Raw genomic sequence first — 21,069 nt, 5'->3', positions numbered from 1 at the left:
CCCACAGATGTGTTTGTTAGCCTGTCTCCTTTAGGGGGGCTTTAACCTGTTTTTCCTAATATTGTTATTACTTTATGCCAAATCTCTGAGCTCCTGCATTAAATTAAGTAGTTAGTTAGTGACTCTAAAAGTGATTGTGTTATTAATGAGGCCGTATGATGAATTTCAGAGAAGAGAAGAAGACTTTTGTTTTCACTGCCATGGATTCATTATCTGTATAAAACAATCATTTTTTCCAAAATAATGCATGCAGTCAACTTGAGATTCCATATTCTAGAAACACTTAAAGCTTGAATCTAACATCCAGTCACTGGTTACCTCATAGAGACAGTAACAAAGCACTGATAAAACATTTACCTCCAGCTCTGTTGCGTAACATCGTGTAACCAGATCTACTGCAGGAAGAGGTTGCACATAGCGGCAAAAATTGCATTAATATGGATTGTTCCACCGGCAAGTTTTCCGTGATGCACTTTTGATATTCTTATCACGACTATTAGGAAACCAGCGGGGAATAAGAGACACAGCGGCTGAGCGCTGAATGCTTTCCACTGATCCATTTTGTGGCAGTAGGATGGAGATTAAAGAATGAATACAATATCATAACATCACACTGGCACAGAGCATTTTCTCCAGAGAGCTGATTTATTATACAGAATCTCAGAGTAAATCTGCACTCTGTCGGGAAACATAATAACAGACCTGATACAATATAATGTCTCTGTCAAAATGATGATGCTGCCGCGGCGTACGCTGGCCAAGAGTGCTGGAGGTTACACAAACGGATTATTAAGGGTAGTTCTGCTTTCAGGAATTTGTTGTGTGTTTTTAATATGTAAACAGGGAGCTGGTATCACCATGGAAACAGATGTTTGTTTACCTGTCTGGTGATTTTGTTGAAGTGATGACTTTATTATGTTCTTGACCATATATACATTTACAAATACAACAGTAGAGCCAGGATAAGCAGAACATTATTACCCCGTTCACACTGGGGAAAAAAATCTGGCTAAAGCGGGATTCGGGCCTATCCAGATGTTTTTTTCTGAGTGTGAACACCTCGAATCACCTCGGCAGTATCTAGTTTGATTTCAATCGGGCTAGATCCACCCACGAGAGGTGGATCTAGCCGGATTGGCTCAAATGTGGCTCAGGTGTGAACGCAAATGTGGCTCGCGAATCCAGCTAGCGACATGCTACTTCCGGTTCACAGGACGCGACACGGGACAAAAAAACGCACGACGCATGCACACACACGGTCCTACCGCGGCGTGAACGGACTCTGTATATTACGAGGCGCCACCTAGTGGTTTGGAGGACAGCAAACACGCTGGATGAAGCCGGATTGAGTGCGGACACAAGTGTGTGCTAGCCAGATTTGAAAATAGGTCTGAACGCATCCAGCTTAAAGGCTGTCTGGGCTCAATCCTACTCTAGCTGGAATGACTTTCTCCAGTGTGAACGGGGCCTATGAAGCCAATGACGCCAGATCCACTCTGGGTGTCTAACCCTTTCCTGTCTTATGTGTTCTTATAGCTCATAAAAAGAAGAGTCATTATACATACTGACAAAGCGGAATGTAATGAGCACATTTTTTGGCAGAAAATCCTTGAAATCCATGAAAATAGCTATGTTAAAATCTTACATTGGCGAGACAGGGAATCCATTAAAACACGTACATTTCTATAATTTCCTACATTTACAATCATTAAAAGCATTGGAAAGTCGATTATAACATTAGTTCTTACAAATAAAAGTGATGTAATTTCAATTACTGATTAGCGTACATACAGAAATCACTGTTCGAGGTTAGGTCAGGCGAAGCTCCAGCTGGCCCAGAGCATCAGCAGAGTGCTAGCATACACAGCCAGAACCAGCACATAAAGACAGAACAGATAGTGGTCGAGCTTGGAACAAAGAGCCAGCCACTCGACCTGAGCTGAAGACTCGCTGTCTTCCTGAGAGAAAGCTATGCGGAGGGAAACCAGCTCCTGGAAGATCCATTCCAGTCCAGTGGGAGCCTCCTGGATCTCGTTCAGGGATAGAAGATCCTCCTCCAGTGATGGTTCAAGCTCGAAATCTATAAGAAAATGACTGATTGAATGAATTCCTCAAGAGCAGCAAGACGTTTAGTAAAACTCTTTCAGCTTACCTCCAGACGAGATGATGTGGTCAAGGGTTTTGAGGGAGGTTAAAGCACTCTCATTGAAGCCGTGACCACCTGAGCCGTACTTGTCAAGCAGGCAGGCAGACACTGACATTTGCCTGACCTCCTTCTCACCATGGTGAAGCAGCTTCACCACCAGGATTGACTTGATGAGGCTCAGCATGAGCATGGCCATGCACACTGCGAAGAACACACCTGAGTGGAGATGGTTTAGAGACATTTAGAACATGCATTTTAAGGCTTTAAGGCTGCAAACAAAACCTAAATCCTAAAATCCCTCACCAACGAGAGGAGTGCTGACGGCGGTAGCGGGCAGATCGTCCGTCAGGTTGACTCTGAAGACGGTGTAGCCGAGCAGTATGCTGATCTTAAATGCGATGCGAGTGCCGCTGTTCAGAGGCAGGTAGAAGCTGATCACATCTACCAACATAAGGAAGATGCTGGGGATGAGGAGACCCACCACATACAGCAGGGGGCGCCGGCGGATCAACACCTGAATGAAAATGGAGAACAGTGGAGGCGTGAATCTAATGACAGAGGGCGGACATATATATCTCAAATCACCATAATTAAAACAATATTTTACTGTTGTCAAGTTAATGTATAAACAACTGTTGAGTATTTTTCTGCTAAATGATTTTAACCCTATGTGACCTGCCATAGAACCAAGTCCTCCAGAGCATTGTAAAGATGTTTTAACCATACACTCTTCTTCTTTTCTCCAGTTTGTTGATCTCATCATTTTTCTCAGGGCTTGTTCCTAAAGCAGCCTTTTTATGTGACATATCTACTCTTAGCAACAAAACCACAGTGTAACAATGTCTCAGTGAGCCATGAAATGCTCCATTACCAAAAAAAAACCCCTTTGCTCTTTGAGCTGAATATATAGCAGCACCCTCCCCTGCTCTCCACCTGCACTGGGCTATAAGGGCCATTTTGCTCACCACTAACAAGAAGTCCATTGATCAGGCAGCCACTGAGACAGTCTCATTATGGCTGCTCACCCTCCCCCTGTCTATCAGCTTCTCTCTCTATCTGTCTCTTTACTTGCCAGAAACAGCCTCGGCCTCATCATTTGGCATTAGCTCTCTAGCTCGATCCATAAAAGTCGCAGCCAATTGCTTTACACTTTACAATTCCACTGCTCAGCAGAGGGCCACAGTTTAAAGCTCACCATCGATAAGAATTCACCGACTTGTTGTGTAAATTTAAACATAAACTTTGTTATTTAAACCGTCTCCTCTGCAACAGATGTGAATGTTTTCATAGTGAGGAGCTTACATTGAACTGGATGTGAGCGTAGTCAGTGTTGTCGTGGCGTATCTGCCAGTAGTGCGAAGGAATGGACAGCAGCTCCCATTCTCCGTCATTCATGAACTCCCTCGTATCGTTAGCGATGGCTTCTGCACTCCTCCACAGGGCGAGGTCTATTTCCTGCACTGCAGAGAGGGAGAGAGAGAATTAGAAGAAAGAGAACAGTAAACATCTATTTTTCTGTTTTATTGTAGAGTTAAGAGACAGACGGTGGGCGCCCAATGCAGCTAAGGCCCCGTTCACACTGGGGGAAAAAATGTGGCTTAAGCAGGATTTGGCCCCATCCAGATCAATCCAGATGTGTTTTTTTCCGAGTGTGACCACCTCCAATCCGGCTGAATCCAGTTTGATTTCAAGCCGACTAGATCCACCTCTCGAGGGTTGGCTCAAATGTGGCTCAGGTGTGAATGCAAATGTGGCTAGCGAATCCGGCTAGCCACATTATTAGCCATATTACGAGGCGCCACCTAGTGGTTTGGAGGACAGCAAACACGCTGGATGAAGCCGGATTGAGTGCGGACACAACTGTGTGCTAGCCAGATTTGAAAATAGGTCTGAACGCATCCAGCTTAAAGGCTGTCTGGGCTCAATCCTACTCTAGCTGGAATGACTTTCTCCAGTGTGAACGGGGCCTAAGAGATGGAAATCTGAGCACATGGTTTGTGTATCTGGCCTTATTTACTACATGTCATCCCTGCCCAACCTTAACTGTGCAAGAATTAGGATAAGATAAGATATTTACAACACCATCGACATTGACAGTGTACCAGAGGTTTGGTTAAACATCCTAATCACATTGTCTTGTCTCTTTTCCTTTATTCAGGGTCAATCCTCCAATAAAATACCAGTGAGCACAGACCCGAGTGAAGCCAGCTGCGGAAGGTCAGGCTGCAGTTCTGCTTGTCAAATGGAAAGGCGTACATCTCCAGGCTGCAAGCCAGCACCACCTGTATGGGCCGGTAGTTCTTCACCGAGCCGGAGGAGTTGACGTAAACGTAGGGTATCGGGGGGGACTTTCCTTCGTCCACGCTGGCAAAGGCACATGAAAGACAAGGGGAGGTGAGGCAGGACGTGGACAACAAGGCAGAATATTTGACCTTGAGGTCAAGGTGACCCCCCCTTACATAACAAGTGGAAGAATGCTCGTGTTTATGGTCACATTGGAATGTTACAATGCCACGTTACATAACGTTACAGTACATAACACAATAGGATGGAAGAATGGGTTTCATAGTTTTAATGTGTAGAATGTTTGTGTTATTTATCAGCTGCTGTGACGGCTGGGTGCTTATTAGTGGCTCAGTGGTAGAGCATGGGTTGTCCAATAACCGGAAGGTTGGTGGTTCAATCCCAACTCCTCCCTAGTCACTGTTGTGTGTCACTTTACCTGCATTGCCTCCAGTGTACTCACTGGTGTATGGCAGCCTCAAGAAATTAAATTAAATATTTGTGTCAATGTGGCTTTAATATGAGCATTCAGTGCTGAGAGTGGTCATCAGGAGCAAATCACTGGAGACCATTGACTTCTTACGATTCACTAACGATAACATCAGGTATCCAGATGGCATCAGATGACAGCGAGATCTCATTAATGCCATCAAACTCTTCTGGATCCCACATGAGGAACTCATCAGTCCAGATCTGAAAAGATAAGAGGAGGTTTGAGGTATTATTTAAAAAAAAAAAAAAACATGTTAAGCCTAAAAATGAAGTCGGCTCCCTCACCTGTCTGTACCAAATGCTGGCAGTGACACTCTGAGTCTTTCCATCCTAGGAACAATATTTTGATTACAATCCTTGTTTTAAATGAGAAAGTCTGTATTTTAAGTTTAAGTTATATTAACTATCATATACAAGAAATGTGCAATGAGACAGAACTGTAGATTAAATCATGTAGACGTTCTTTAATCTAGTAAAAGGACACGCTGTGGTACCACGTCGAGGACGGACTGTAGTATGAGGTCTATGTAGACCGTGGTAGGACTGGTCCAGTTGTGAACAGGTCGTACTCCACAGTCGTACTTCCTCAGGAGGCTCCTGGTCAGCTGGTTCAGAGCTGATCTCTTCGGCTTCTCCGGGACACATTCAGCCAGATGGGCTAAAAAAACAATAAAGATAGATTACCAAGCTGTGTAAACTGAGGCCACGACTAAAATTAGATTATTACAGATTAATGGCAACAATTAAGGCAGCACTTTAGTCATCTAGGCTTTGTTTTTTCAGTTTATTTTTACATACAAGGTGCCTGAATGTTTCATCAAATTACAGCTTTCTTTGTGATCACTTCAGTTTAATTGCATGTGTATGTAATGAGAATAAAAATAAAATAATCCAGCTCCTTTCAAGGCAACAGAGTCAACATAGAGAGATGAAGACATGGTGAGACGTGGTGTCAATCTGTAGCATTAATACGCCACATTTTTGCACCAGCAGGATACAGAGTAGTGTTTTCCTAATGTAAGATTACACAGAGAGGATTAATAATCTCAAAACCTTTCTAACATACCTCAGTTTTTACATATTCAAATATTTAATGCCCCATTCTGATTGAAAACATCACAAAGCCAAACCCTGTAGATATTTTGTTTACATGTAAATACTAAAACTGTTTAATACTCTGAGGTGGAAAAGAGCATCTTACCTGAGAGCAACAGTGCCAGCAAAATGAGAGACATCACGTTTATAATCTCCTCCCCAGATTATAGCTGCTCTCCAAGCGTCAAATTCAGATGGTTCCTGCTCCAATGCAGCAAATAATATCCACAGTTTCATCACACAACTTCAGCACTAGCCATGTGAGTGTGGGTAGGAGAGTGCAGACATTTTGGTTGCACTGATATTGATTTTTTTTTTTTTTTTTTTTTCTGCCGGGTAAGATGATACAGCTGATCGTGGGGAAAAACAAACGTCCCTGAAGATTTGCTTACTGCCACATTGAATTATGAATATTTTGATGCTGTGAAAGTATTTTAAAAATAAAAATAAGTTATTAAATTGTTTATAATGATCTTTTCAAGTTTCCCCTCAGGGATCAATAATCTATCTATCTATCTAAAACTATAATGCAATAACAAGGCAAGGCAAGCTTTATTTATATAGCACCATTCATACACAAGGCAATTCAGAGTGCTTTACATAGGATGAAATCACAGAATAAAAAATATAAAACATTAAATTAAGAAGGAAATTACAATCATAAAAAGAATAAAATCATTAAAAACATCAAATAAAATCAGGATGATTAAATTAGAAGAGTGCAGTTACAATCATGAAGTCAAGCTCATGTCATTAAGTAGCTAAAAATACAGATTAATTTAGTCCTTGCAGCCTGGATTAATAATCTGACTGTATGATAATCTGACGCCGTGTATAAACGCTGTTAAAGCAGGTTAATCCGTCACAGACACTCAGAGGTGTTCGTCACACTGCGGGCGCGCACTCGTGTTTAATGTCAGCTGCCCCCCTCTCCGGTGCACGCGCATGTCCTGACAGGTGAGGCTCGGGCGCGCGCGCAGCTGGCCGCTCGCTCGCTCGCTCGCGGCGCCTGACAGATGGAGCTGGTTTGACTCGGACTCTGCTGAAAACATTTGGTGGAAAAGTCTGTTTTTTTTTTAAATTTATTTTTAAAAACCTGCAATGAGAGCTGAACAGTCTGAACATGGAGAGAACTCAGCGAACTCGGTGAGCGCGGAGGATGAAGGAGCTACTAATAATAATAATAATAATAATAATAATAACAATCAGTGACTTGTTTGTGTGGGAATGCCTGAGCAGCTAACACTAACCCCTCTGTGGATGTGGACAGAATCCTAAAAGGTCAAATGCTCATTAACAAAACTGTCATTTTAAAGCCGACACTAATATCATTCATTAATTTAAGTATGGGGTAAATAAAATGTTAAATTCGGCATGTAGCTATAATATTTTTAACCTTTAATGTGGCTAATTAGCCATTGCTAACTCTTTCCCCACTGCAGTGGATATAATAAGATATTTTTAGTGCTCCTATTAAGGTCTGTAAGACATGAATAATATATATTAAAGCAAATGTACAAGTTATTTTAGACTCTTAAGCTCAGTAGGACTCCATCCAAGCTGCTCTATCAATAGGACATTCTATTTATTGTAGCATTTAGAAAGCTAATGATGTGCTAAATTCATACATATAGTTGGATAACAGTGGTATTATATGAGGTTAAATGTTTCTGTTTTGACATTATGAGGTGTGTCTGTGTATTTATATATATATAAATATATGTAAATGAAAGAGACAGATACACTCAGAGCCCACTCACCCTGGTTGGTGGCATGGTGAGTGGAATGATAAACAGAAGCTTGTGCTATCCATGTCAGTAACCAAAAATAGAGGCTAACCTAGAGGGTCTCAGATAGCCCCTGGACTCCATATAAGTCTGGTCAGCCTTCACTTGGCTTCCTGTGTGTGTGTGTGTTTGAAAGAGAGAGAGAAAGATACCATGACACGTCCACCTGCTGTCGGCTGGCTTTATATAGTCGCCTCTCACCGAGCAGACTCCTGTCATTTCTTTTTGGAACTTCAAACCTCATCAAACATATTAGGCCATGTGTGTTTACCAGTCTCTGAGTGTGGATGATGGGATGATGGCGTGATTAGTGTATGCATGTCAAATACAAGCAGACATTTGATGGTAAAATGTTGCATTCATATAACATAGGATGACAGTTTAGAAAATCCACTTATATTTGTCAACACCTAGCATGAAGCTAACCGGTTAGCTTTCATGAACCAAACACCAGCCGTCCACCTGCCACCGACACTAAACTCACCAAATATTTGTTTATTCAGTTCCTACAAAAACATGTGAATGTGGTGTTTATGGGGGGACAGACTAGTTCTTGGCAGGGACCGGGAGCCTTCTGGAGTTTCTGCTGCCTGTTGGACATTTGGTATTTTATCATCCATCTCCAGTATAGAAAGAATCAGGGGAATTTTTTCCAACTGTTTCCAAATGAATCAGCTCGTGGACGTCATATTCAGCATGACAGGTTGGCATTTGTCCCTTAGTTCCGTCCTTAGTTCCATATATATACCCCATGAGTATCCTCCTATCTGGGGCACCGACTACAAGTGAGGCCTTAATGAGCTGTTGAAATCAGGTCTTTGTGGGTTTGTTTCCACAACAATGCATGAGGTAAACTACAAGTGTGATGTCTGAAGAGATTTCAAGAAAAAACAGAAGAAGAAAATAGCTGAATTTTATCAGTTAAACAGCCCACAGTCACATCACAAACTGGAGAGATGTCTCAAACGATGCATGAAAGCTCTGAAGTTTCACTGTTTTCTGTCTGTGTTTTTTTTTTCTCTCAGCAGAGCGAAATGCTGATCAACCAGCTGAGGGAGATCACTGGCATCCAGGACCAACAGATTCTCTACAGAGCCCTGAATGTAAGAGGGATGTAAAAAGACAGCTGCACATTATTCACCATTCCATCTTCAGCCATTCACCATCCCAGCATGCGTTCATTGTTTTCTGTATCTGTAGCATCAAGAATTTAAAACAACACATCTGGCTTCTCATGTAGAGTATTTGAGTATAATCCATAAAGTGTACGTGGGGTTAAAGGTAGCCCGACATAAAAGACCTCCACAAAGTGCTGATGAATTTCAACACAGCTGTGCGTATAAATCCCTTAGAGAACGAGTGATCATTAGACAAAGAGTCGCATAAACACAACATATGTTGTATCTGTTGATTTCCAGAGTGGCATTATTTCTGTCTCTTAACTTATCACCTTCTCCGATCACTTATTTGCATGTATTGTTTACTTAATTCTCACCCTATGTTTCATGTTGCTTGCTGCGATCTAATAATATCTTAAATATTTATGCTTATCTTTTCCTTGTCCTCTCCTTCTCTCTCTCTGTCTCTCTCCCTCTCTTAAAGGCCAGCCAGGGTGACATTGGACATGCAGTTGGACTGCTGACAACCCAGCCTGCAGAGGTTCAGGACCCTGGAGAACCACAGGAGTCAGGGACATCTGGAGAGGCCTGGGAGGGCAAGAAAGGTACAGTGAGGACAAAAGAACCATATGCAATAGCAATAGCATTCAATTTAGGTTGAGATCATTTGCATATTATTGAACATGGAAGAATTCTTATGCATTTAACGAAGGTTTTAGACGAACACTGTTGTAGGTAAACAACATGAAATAAGGTTATTTAGGGTTAATAGAAGTACAGACCCATAGACGGGCAGTGTAGAGGAAGAATTAATATTAATAATCAATAATCAAACACTGGATTAATGAATGTTGTTTGTTGCTTCAGGACTTCCTAAAGATGAACTGCAGACCGCCATAGAACTCAGCCTGCAGGAGTCCCACAACGCCCAGGAAGAGGAGAGAGAGTTCCACAGGTAGGAGCTTCACAGTTAAACTGACCTGTGGTCAGGTTGGTTATTTACTGCTGATGAGCACACAAACAGCATTCTTCAACAACTGTTACAGTTCTTATGATGAATGCTGTTAGCATTACACAGTCAAAACACACAGCTGTATGTAAACAAATACAGGTGGAGCAGCAGCAGCGGCAGCGTGTTAACCTTTTTTTTTTTATAAAGATTTTTTTATTACACCTGTGTCAGCCTGTGTTTAATAGAGCTGTCTGATCCAAGCCTTCAGAAGGGCTAATTGTGTTGTTCTGCAGGGCTCTGGAGGCCAGCGCCGAGGAGAATGCAGCGAGAATAAAAAGGAAGAGATGTGAAGCCCAGAGTGAAATGTGCAGCCCCGCAGACTGGATCCGCCAGGACGACTGGCCTGTGGGCATTCGCAATGTGGGAAACACCTGCTGGTTCAGTGCTGTCATCCAGGTGAGGAGCAACAACAACAACAGCAACAACAGTGCTTGTTGACACACAAGTCATTTGGTCAGATTTGGTTAAATACTACAAAGTATAGCTCTTTAAATGTAATGTGCTTATGTGTTCGTTAGTTCACTCTTTGGTTCTGTACATACAGTCAGACAGTTGCACTCTGTGCACATGTAGCAGGTGTCTGCTTTCTGATTTAAATAGCTCGGTCAATAACATTTATAGACTTGGAGTTTCCCTTCAAAGGTTCCAACTTTTAAATGGTTCAAAGTTCACTCAGCAAAAGTCTGTTTTTTTAACCCTTATGTCAAAGATTTTCTGGCCTGCAGCTCTGCAGATCAACCAAATACTGGCTGAATTGTAGTCACATGACCTGATGGTTCTGACTGCCTATTTGCACTGAAAAGTCCAGAATCGTTTGTTATTTTTTGTTTTTTAGTACAAATGATTTTCAAGTTTTTCTTCACAAATGTTTTATTGTGACATGTGAAATCAACAGATGCAGTTTCTAACAAAGGTTTGTGTGCATCGTCCTTCTGAATTAGAACATGCAGTATTTCTCTCTAGCTGCAAATTCGATTATGAGTCCATTCCAGCCTATCAGGTGGCTCAGGCAGAAACCAGAGCGCTCGGTGAAATACACAGGCTGTGTGGATAATTAAATAGCGACTGACGTGATGGACAGAGACACTGATTGTTTGTCTCTGTTGAACTCAGATATGCTTCTGCATCAATTTAGAAGACCCCCCCCCCCCATAGGACAGGGGGTAATTATCTAGGAAGCGAAACATGGAAATGTGGCAGTGTTGTTGTTGGAATACAAATGCTCTTCAAATGATAGCCCTTTGTTTGCTTTCTTGCTGGTGTCAATACTGAAGGGATAGTTGTCGATTCAACAGGCACTCTTGATAAAGCGTCAGATAGTAGCTGAGTGAACACATGATTCAGCTGTCAGCTCACATTCCCTCTCTTATCCTTTGTGGGATAAATTACAGTGAAATTGAGATAAGACATAATTGAATTTCCTCCAGAAATTGAAATATATATATATATAAAGATATTCACGAGTGCTCAGAAGCTCTCTTATAACGTTGTGATTTGTCTTCCTTGCTGTTAAAATATGATGAAACAGATGTAGATAAGAACTTGACCTCCACATAATATTTAAGATAATGGCATCTTAAGAGGCTCCTTAACCTGCAGGTGGAAACTGAATCTGAACGACAACACATTAGCTGTTACAGTCTGACATTTTGTGTTTGTGATTACATTGGTAAACACACAGTATGTCCATGTTGGCTTCTATAATTATGTTCTGCCATCTGCTAATCTTTCAGATCTGACCTTCACTGGAAGGGTTGATTAATGCCTCTTGTTGTTGTTGTTGTTGTCGTTGTTGTTGTTGTTGCAGTCACTCTTCCACCTGCCTGTGTTCAGGAGACTGGTCCTCAACTACCATCTGTCTGAGCGAGTGGTGGAGAAGTGTAAGAGCCACTCAGTGAGTAAACTACAGTCAGAATTTCTCCACCGGTTTTTTTTTTTTATTTGTAAGCTGTATGATGTGTGACTCTTTATGTTAACAGGACAAGAGGAACATCGCTTTCATGCAGGAGCTACGCTGTCTCTTCGCCCTCATGGTGGGCTCCACTCGCAGGTTTGTGGATCCCTCTGCCGCGGTGGAGCTGTTGCGTGATGCTTTCAGGACCAGTGAGGCCCAACAGGTACATAAAGCTTTTATATTATACAAAAAAAATGGCTCTACTGAAAATAAACCCTCGTCTGTGTCTGTCTCCGACACGCTTACCAGACCAGATCTGACGGGACTTCTCCGTTATTATCTGCTCAGCTTCCATGAATCGTGCAGCCGCTGCTTGAATGTTGTTTAGATCTTCCCATCAGTAGCCTCTCTCTCTCTCTCTCTCTCTCTCTTGTGATTTCTTTTTCTCTGTTGAGAAAACATCAGTGCTTTGATTGGATAAATAATGTTGGCACTCACTCAAACCAACAAATTAAAGCTCTGCTTTGTCCCCCTTATAACACACATCACAAATGACCACTTCATGACATCCAAGCAGGCGCACAACACACAACATGCATCAAAGTTCAAGAAGCCCATCATCGTCCTCTGAGGAATCCCTTCTATGTACATTTACTGTTTATAGAGCTCTCAGTTTAATGTCCTGGTCCTTCAGTAAATAAGTGGATTTTCTTTAGTTGCCATTGATAGAGCTGTTAGCGACCCAAAATTAAACTTAAAATGTTTCATTATTACTCATTTCTTCCATTTAAGGATGTCAGTGAGTTCTCACACAAACTGCTTGACTGGCTAGAGGATGCATTTCAGCTTGCTGCCAATGGAAAGTAAGTTACTCTACATGTTGGCTTCATCCACCACGATTTATTTTTTTAAGATATTTCAACATAATATTATGTTTTTATTTTTAGTGACGCACACGACAAACAACATAACCCCATGGTCCAGCTTTTCTACGGTACCTTTGTGACAGAAAGAAAACACGAGGGTATGTCAGCGCTTGTTTTGTAATTTAATGTTTCTCCCTGTCGCTCACTCGTATGTGATTCTGCTTAGGTAAGACGTTATGTAATATCGAGCAGTTTGGCCAGTACCCCCTGCAAGTCAATGGATTCAACAACCTGGATGAATGCCTGGAAGGTGCAATGGTTGAGAAGGAGATTGAGTCACTTCATTCAGATCACAGCGTCACATCCGGCCGTGAGGTGGGAACATCAAACAATGAGCAACACAGTTTATATACATCATACACATCATGCTAGGCTGAGTGTGAAATCTGATGATCTGCTAAGAAAGTTTGCTTCTTTTTTTTTATTGCAGAGATGGTTCAAAAAGCTGCCACCAGTGTTGACATTTGAACTTTCCAGATTTGAATTCAACACTCAGCTCGGACGTCCTGAGAAGATACACAAGAAACTGGAGTTTCCTCAAATCATTTATATGGACAGGTCGGTCTACGGAGTTCAGGTTCATTTTATACGACACAAAACAACAAAACAGCGATGCTACATATGATTGTTTCTGTTTTTTTTCTGTGTATAGATATCTGCACAAAAACATAGACTGGACACACGAGAGAAGAAATGAAGTGAAGAAACTCAAAGAACAGCTTGCAGTCCTTCAGCAGAAACTCGAGTGGTAAGAGAGCTGACAGCGCAGACATTTGGCTGTGATGTATCTCTTCAGTCAAACGATTTCTTATCTTCATTCACAGTTATAAAAACTACGGCTCAGGACCGACCAAGTATCCGCTGGCTGACATGCTCCAATTCGTGCTGGAGTTTGCTACCACTAAGCCTACGAGCGTTTCCCCAGCTGAAGAGCCGAGGTTAGCAGCAGCTTCGCCGACTCCGTCTCACCCTCTCAGTGACGGCGTTTCAAAGGACAACAGGTGACATTATTTGAGTTTAGACTCTAATAACAGAATCTTAAAAACACGCTTGTCTGATGTTGGAAGTCTTTGTTGCCATCTCATCTCTCATGTTTTTCAGTGAACCTGAAGAAACCGATTCATCAGAGAGTCTGGTCTCTAGTTGCCAGAGAACCCCCATATACAAGCCCTTCACCCAGTGCAGACACCACATCGACTCCCCACCCCACCCTGCCCCCCACAGCATCACCGAAGAGGAGCTGCACTTTGTGAAGACCTGCCTGCAGCGCTGGAGAACTGAAGTAGAGAACGACATAAATGGTATGCCTATGAAAACACACACATGTATTTTAGTGCCTTTTAAGAACATTTTTTTTTAAACATTTGAGTATTTGTTACGGAAAAAAAAACACATATAGCTTGAAAAGTCCAGGTGTGGTCTGTGCTGCTGCTCTCCCTGCCTTAGGCTTTCTATATATGCAGATGGAAGGGCAGAGAGGTCCCAGAACGGAACCATGTCGCCAAGCCTCACTTACTGCAGAAGGAAATTGATTTTTTTTTTCTTTGTCTAAAGTAGCCTGTCTGACTGAAACACCTGATATATAAATACACAAGCTAAAGGTGAGGAAGTAACATAAGTATGCCTTAGGACATCGTCACTCCAGAAGGGCAGAACTGCACACCTGCATGAAAATAGAGTTTCATCGCTCTCATCTGACGGTGACTCACACCTATTCCAGACAGTAGCAGTAGCTTACTATATATTTTTTTAATTTAAGTTCATTCCAGACTTGAATATCAGTAGGAGACACTCGTTCTTCTGGTGCAATTTATTAAAATTTTTTTGTTAAACAGCGTTTTTCTTTCTGTGTGTTTGTGTCTTTTTGTTTGTACCAGAGTTAAAGGCCAGTATTGACAAGCTTTCTCAGATGCTTGAGGGCATGTACTCAGACAACAGTCTCTGCCAGGTAAGCCACTTCCACTCACCTTATTTAACACAAGCTGCTGTTCAATTACATATTTTACATGTGCAGCTGTAGAAAGCACATTCAGCTGTGATTAGATTACAAAATAATCTAATATAGACAGAACATCAGGGCTTCAGGTCTTCCCCTCTCTCTGCTGTTTTTTAGGTACCATACAGACTCCATGCAGTGCTTGTCCATGAGGGCCAGGCTTCAGCAGGTCACTACTGGGCTTACATCTATGACCATGCTAACCAGCGCTGGATGAAGTACAATGATATAAGCATCACCGAGTCATCATGGGAGGAGCTGGAACGGGACTCATTTGGTGGCATGACCAACGCCAGCGCCTACTGTCTGATGTACATCGACGACAGGCTGCCCAACCTCATCACAGGTGCAGAGTTCTGCTCTAATGTTTGACTGTTTTTAAGACTTATGGTCACATGTGCATTTACTACCTAACAACATCTCACATGCACCTAGAAGACACAGACGACGAGACAGGCCAGGTGCTCCGTGGCATGGACTCCCTGCCGTCCATCCTCAGACGCTTCGTCCACGAAGACAACCGATGGTTCCAGCAGGAGCTCAGGGAATGGGAGGAGCAGTTCTGCCAGACCGCAACACCACAGGAAGAGTCCACAGTCTCTGCAGAGCCCCCAAACCCAAATCTGGACAATATACAGCAAACACCTGTTGAGCCAGCACCCCAGTCTGGACCATCCATGGAGGAGCTGGAACAGGGTGCTGCTTCAGAGCCACAGCCGGAGTCAGAGAAAGAACCAGAGCCTGGTCCCACAGAGAAACCTGAAGGTTTGTAGAAACAGGAGAATCTTCATCGCCACTTCACTGCAGGTCCATAAAACATTGAGTTGTGGTCATTGTATGGATTTAAAATGACATGATATACAGGGTATTAATATGTCCTTTTCCCCACATATTTAGTAGCACTTCCTAATTCAAATTGATTCAGATGTGTGAAATTCAAAGCCCTTCCTCCTGGCACAGAGTTTTTCTGGGGAATGTGGACAGCTGAATAGACAGATATGCTTAGTATGAGTGTTATTTTTACCACAGCTGGGACTGTCATACATTTAAAAGATAATCTCTCAAGATGATGGTTGTGGTTGGAGCAGAGATCTGTTTGTTTTCATGACGGTGATTTAAATTTAAAGACAACAGGACCAATAATTATGGTACTCTTTATTTCTTATGCATAAAATAAGTGGCTTTCAACAGTGGCCAATCCTTAATCTGCATTGTGGGAATTAGCTGTGCGGCTTTAGAGAGAGTGTGACTTATTATTGTCTCTATATTTTCAAATTCTGTTGCCAACAGGCTGTCTTAAAAACATTTGATGATCTATATTTATTATTGAACACTCTGTTATTTTGACCCCAGAAAAATCAGCGGTATCACCCCCACCGCTGCAGAGTCCTGGATGCCAGCCAGGTGACACCAGCAGCACAACAGTCACTGACACCTTGGGGCCAAGCCAGAGCTCTGCCTCAGCTGAGAAAGAGCCACAGAGTCAGGTGGGCAAGTATATCACACCCCCCCCTATAGAATATAGGTCAGTAATTCTAGGCCACAAAAATAAAGTGTGTACATCTGGGTCAAGGATCCCATTACACTGTTTAGCCTAGTGTCAGAGATTAAGGCTAGGTGTAGAGCCGTGTTCAGATAATGTGAAGGGCACGAGTAACTAAAGCTGACAGCTGCCATGTTTGATTGTTACTAGCTAGTTCACAGACATTGTGACATTTCTGCTTCACAACTTTCAGTGTCTGTTATGTTTTAAAATATCAGAAATAGACATATAATCAAACCAGCATGCTCTTCGTTTTGTCAGACTCCCAGCCCTGATGCAGAGCCGAGGAACCAGGCACCCTCTGACCTCCATGTGGAGAAAGATGACATGGAGGCAGCAGGCCCTGAAGCTAAAGGTGAACAAGAAGCTTCCACAGAGGCTCCTGAACCGGAAGCAGAGCAGACAGGTGGAGAGGGGGAGCAACAGGAGGTTCCAGCTAGACCCCGACAGCCTGAGAATGAGGTCTCAGAAGTGGAGATACCCAATGTGGGCAGGATTATGGTGAGGGCAGATGCTGATGGATACAATGAAGAGGTAAGTAGTCATATATCACTTTATTACTTGTGTCTTCTCTTCGTTTTCTTCCATATTTTTGGCGTTATAATCAGTTTTTTCTCTGTCGTTTATTAGATGATGCTAACTCCAGCTATGCAGGGAATCATTCTAGCCATAGCCAAGGCCCGACAAGCTTTTGACAACGAAGGCCCCGAGGCTGGCCTCATCAAGGTATTTTCAGGCCTTTTATTAATGTAAAGTTGCAGTTGCAGCAATATTTTTGACCCAAAAAAGTCAAGTTCTTTTGGCTCTAGTTATCAATTCAGTCATTAATACTAAAAACAAACTTTGGTGGGCCTACGAGCTGATGAAACCAGAACCTGTCTGAGCGGTTTGAGGGTCCATTTGTTTTTTTAACTAGTGTAAATTCCCATCCCTCTTCTTTCCCTCTCAGGCCTTCCATGAGGAGTACTCCCGTTTGTATGAGCTCTCCCAGGAGGAGACCACACTTCAGGAGGATGCTCGTCTGCAGCACGCTCTGGTCTACTTCTTTCAGAACAAGGCGTCCAAGCGCGTCATTGAGAGGACGCTGCTTGAGCAGTTTACCGACCGCAACCTCAGCTTTGATGAGAGGTGCACAAAACGCACTCTGAGCTCTGAGCTCTGAGCTGAGGGGTGTTTGAGGTCTTACTGTAGAGTGTGCATGTTGTGCCATCTAGTGTCCAGTGTAGAGAACTGCAACTCAACTGTGCTTTCTGTACATGCAGGGCCATCAGTATCATGAGAGAAGCCCGATCCAAGCTGCGCCTCATCAAGCCAGAAGACATGGACATGGATGAATACTTGGTACTTTCTGTGATTTGTTTTCATTCTGTTGTACCAGTGGAAATCCATCTTCCACACAAGACAGACGTTTGTTTGACCTGTTTTTGCAGCGCAGTGCCAAACTTACATTATAATAAATACTGTGTGTTCACAAAACCACACTATTACACTGTTGTCTTTGCCGTATGAGAGAAAATTAAATCCCTAATCTGACGAGTTTATTTAGATCTGCATGGTTGGAATTCCAGCAGGGAGCGTGTAAACCCGATGACATTTGGTCACACTGGAATGAGAACTATGTATATTCCAGTATGGCAGTTAAGAGTGACCGGGGCACTGTGCACTAATCACAGACTGGGCACAAACTTAACAAAATTATCCTGGTGAAATGTTACATTCAATCATCTTTAAAGAGAAATGAACTGCCTGTTAGAGCCAATATATTGATCGATGTTTTTTTCCTGTGAACTCTTTCAGCAGTGGCATGATGACTACAGGCAGTTCAGGACAGTGTTTGTCTACCTGCTGACCGGCCTGGAGCACTACCAGCATGGGAAGTAGGTGTCAGATATTCACCTTCCTGAGCGGCACGTGTCAAGATCCAGCAGATTAGCATCAGTCTCTTTTTTCATGTTGTGCATGGAGTCATGCTGTAATGCATCCTGCATGAAGTAGAATCAATGTGTAAACTATCTCTACATATACTCTGACTACACTGTATTTATTTATGTAGAGTAATACAGCGACTGTTGCCTCTGTGTGTGTGTGTGTGTGCTGCAGGATGCGGGAGGCATTGAACTACCTGGCACATGCGTACGACACCAACGCCACCCTGCTGAAGAATGGAGATAAACGTGGCGTGGACAGAGCTCTGATTGCAGTATACAGGAGGAAGTGTCTCACTGTGAGTGCTCCGCCATGCCCAGTCCTCTCCTCAGGAGAGTGTTGCTTTATATTTTGATTTTTTTTTTTTTGGCTTGCAATAGAGGAAAGGTTTGGGGTCATTAGAATCACATCACAGCAGCCATCCTTTGGGACCTATCAGTGTTCAGTTGCTGAAATTCTTTCCAAACTTTGGAGCGGAAGCACTGACTGAACAGCAGTGCCATATTTAGCTGTGCTAGGCTTAGGCAGCCATAGTAGGTATATAAAGGGCAGTAACAGCATTACAATCAACATTAGCTCTCAAGCTAACAGACTATAGAGAAGCAGCCTTCATCAGCTGATCATGTGAGTTTCAATGCAGTGGTCTTTGTGAAGATTCCTTCCAGATTATTAAATGTACACTTACTATTATCTCCTGCTGCACGGAGGCTGCTTTGGTAAGATTGTTTGGCACAAAAAGATTCTTATAAATATAAACAAACATGTGAATCTGTAGGTGTCATGTCATAAAATCTAAATGTGCGTCTCCCTCCATGATCCACCATGCAGGCGTTGAATGAAAGCGCATCGCGGCTGTTTTGCAGCGGGGAGGAGACTAAGGTGGAGGAAGGTATCGCCATCATGGACGAGGCTGTCATCCCCTGTCTTCACCTGATGAGCAGGGACTCCTCTTTGTGCCAGGAAGACCGGGACGCCATGGAGAGCATCCGCAGTCACTGGTGCTGCTGCCTGGGCCAGGACATGGATGGTATGTGTCCAGTCATTTTATTGTCATAACAGATCACTGAGCCTCTGTAATAATCTTCCCTTTGTGTTCAGACTCTTTGCAGATGAAGCTGGGCGAGTTGCTGCCCAGAGTTCTGGACGGCTCAACCGAGACAGTGCTGCTTAAAGACCCGCCCAAAGTCCACGTCAACCAGGCTCACGACCTGTGCAGCCGCCTGGCTGCTGTCATGGAATCCATTCACAACACCTCCATAGTTTCTGTGAAGTAGAAGCCCTGAAAGAATCCTTTTTGAACATTTTAACTGCTGGCAGCTCGGCTGATGGATCATTCTGCCAACAGAAATGTTGACACAGCATGCAGACCGCATTTCATTTTAGCTGCTGGTTTGGCTTCGGATGTGCAAAACAGTTTGATAACACACTCATTATGACTCATGCAGGGCTGTCATCGCCCATTAGATCTAGTCAGAATAATCTACATTATATAAAAGGTTCAGGTGCTGCTTGTCCTCCACTACCTATTGAACACTACTAGTATTTTCAGTACTCGGATACTTGCCGATTACTCGAGTACTCGGCTCACGCATAATTGTCCTAGTTTTTTCATAGCTACGGCTGCATCTAGCAGCAGGTGGATACCTGCTTTGGACCGCTGCAGTGTCATTGCTTCAGCCCGCGACCGCCTCCATGCCCGACGCCAAAAGTGTAAGAGTGTGTGTGCGTGTGTAAACGGCTCATCCACGTCTCAAACCCGGGACCTCTTGTGCCCAAAACGCTGATCATCCCTCTACGCCACAAGAGAATCATCCCGATGACGTCACTAAACGAGTCATCGAGTACTACATTAGTTGTCGATGCATTTTGCCCTCGAATATTACAGATTATTATCGAGTACTCGAGTAATCGTTGCAGCCCTACTTAAAACAGGCCCCTTTCTCTCAAAATTCTGCCAAGATGGCAGCCAAAAAGCACAGTTTAACCAGCTATCAGTTAACATTTCCATGTTCTAGACTGTGTGCCTCTTCTATTAGAGGGACTGTTAAAGGTTTATGTGGCTGTAACCAGGTCCTTTTATGTGCTTAAACAATCTGAAACCTACCTTCAAGGAGAACATTTATGGACATGTCTCACTGCCTGGCTAACATTCAGGCTGTGACTCAACTTTGCAGAAAGTGACTGGCTGATTGTGTTGCTAAGCAGTGTGAATGCACAATGAGGACTCTTATTTCACAGGGCTTAAAAAAAAAACAATTGTACTGCACAGTAACACACTTTTATTTTGAAATCTATATTTTATATTACTTTGTATAAACAGATTTTAGGACGTTTTACACGTAGGTGAAGCTTGAAATATCTGCAGCGAAATATAATGAATGAACGTATTTTCAGGGTGTCCTGGACAACTTTGAAGAGCCGCTGTGAGCTCACATTAAGTAAGCAGCTCTGTGACAGCACCCTGTTGGACAGCACCTTGATTACAGATGTGCCTTTTCTCCATTTTAAACATTGTAAGCACTGGACAGCAAGAGGTTAAATCTTTCTTTTTTCTTGTGTCCCAGACACAGTACAGTATGATGGATGAATCAGGATTTTCAGACAGGCCGTCTCCGGCTGCCGATTGCACATTTTCTTTTTCACTTGTACTCTAAGATGATACTCAATAAATGTTTTAAATACACCGCACATTATGTTTTATTCAATATTTTTCACTTTTGCTTTTAACAACTGCAGAATGTTTTAACTTTCTAAAATTAACAAACATTTCATGTGTTCTCAGTGGAGTAGAGTTCAGACAAGCTCAATGTTTTCTGATCTCCCCACAGACAAAAAGCACATCTCATAATTT

General features: G+C 42.8%; 2 protein-coding genes across 4 annotated transcripts; one reads left to right on the top strand and one right to left on the bottom strand.

The window, feature by feature from the left end:
- Positions 1-1,814: 1,814 nt before the first annotated feature.
- Positions 1,815-6,156, bottom strand: htr3b (5-hydroxytryptamine (serotonin) receptor 3B). Its single transcript, XM_028422101.1, has 9 exons — positions 6,123-6,156; positions 5,416-5,579; positions 5,207-5,251; positions 5,013-5,122; positions 4,341-4,510; positions 3,449-3,606; positions 2,450-2,660; positions 2,153-2,362; positions 1,815-2,080 (listed from the first exon to the last, which is right to left on the bottom strand). The coding sequence occupies exons 1-9, from the start codon at positions 6,154-6,156 to the stop codon at positions 1,815-1,817; spliced, it is 1,368 nt and encodes a 455-aa protein (XP_028277902.1).
- An 843-nt stretch (positions 6,157-6,999) lies between these two features.
- usp28 (ubiquitin specific peptidase 28) lies at positions 7,000-20,906 on the top strand. Of its 3 annotated transcripts, none has more exons than XM_028421007.1 (26): positions 7,000-7,162; positions 8,832-8,906; positions 9,406-9,526; positions 9,789-9,876; positions 10,167-10,329; positions 11,741-11,827; positions 11,913-12,050; positions 12,620-12,690; positions 12,775-12,851; positions 12,920-13,068; positions 13,184-13,311; positions 13,406-13,501; positions 13,578-13,754; positions 13,855-14,054; positions 14,631-14,701; positions 14,867-15,095; positions 15,185-15,514; positions 16,103-16,236; positions 16,554-16,826; positions 16,923-17,018; positions 17,242-17,420; positions 17,555-17,633; positions 18,090-18,169; positions 18,393-18,516; positions 19,047-19,245; positions 19,317-20,906. In XM_028421007.1, the coding sequence occupies exons 1-26, from the start codon at positions 7,118-7,120 to the stop codon at positions 19,490-19,492; spliced, it is 3,585 nt and encodes a 1,194-aa protein (XP_028276808.1). In that variant the 5' UTR covers positions 7,000-7,117; the 3' UTR covers positions 19,493-20,906. The 3 variants fall into 3 exon arrangements, with proteins under 3 accessions (XP_028276808.1, XP_028276809.1, XP_028276807.1); XM_028421008.1 differs by having other exon boundaries at positions 8,829-8,906; positions 15,188-15,514; XM_028421006.1 differs by having other exon boundaries at positions 8,829-8,906.
- The last annotated feature ends 163 nt before the right edge of the window (positions 20,907-21,069 follow it).

The sequence above is a fragment of the Parambassis ranga genome, chromosome 14, assembly GCF_900634625.1.
Source record: "Parambassis ranga chromosome 14, fParRan2.1, whole genome shotgun sequence".
NCBI classification, from domain to species: Eukaryota; Metazoa; Chordata; class Actinopteri; family Ambassidae; genus Parambassis; species Parambassis ranga.
Note: the sequence above shows the minus strand (reverse complement) of the source record. Positions and strands in the feature narration are given on the sequence as shown.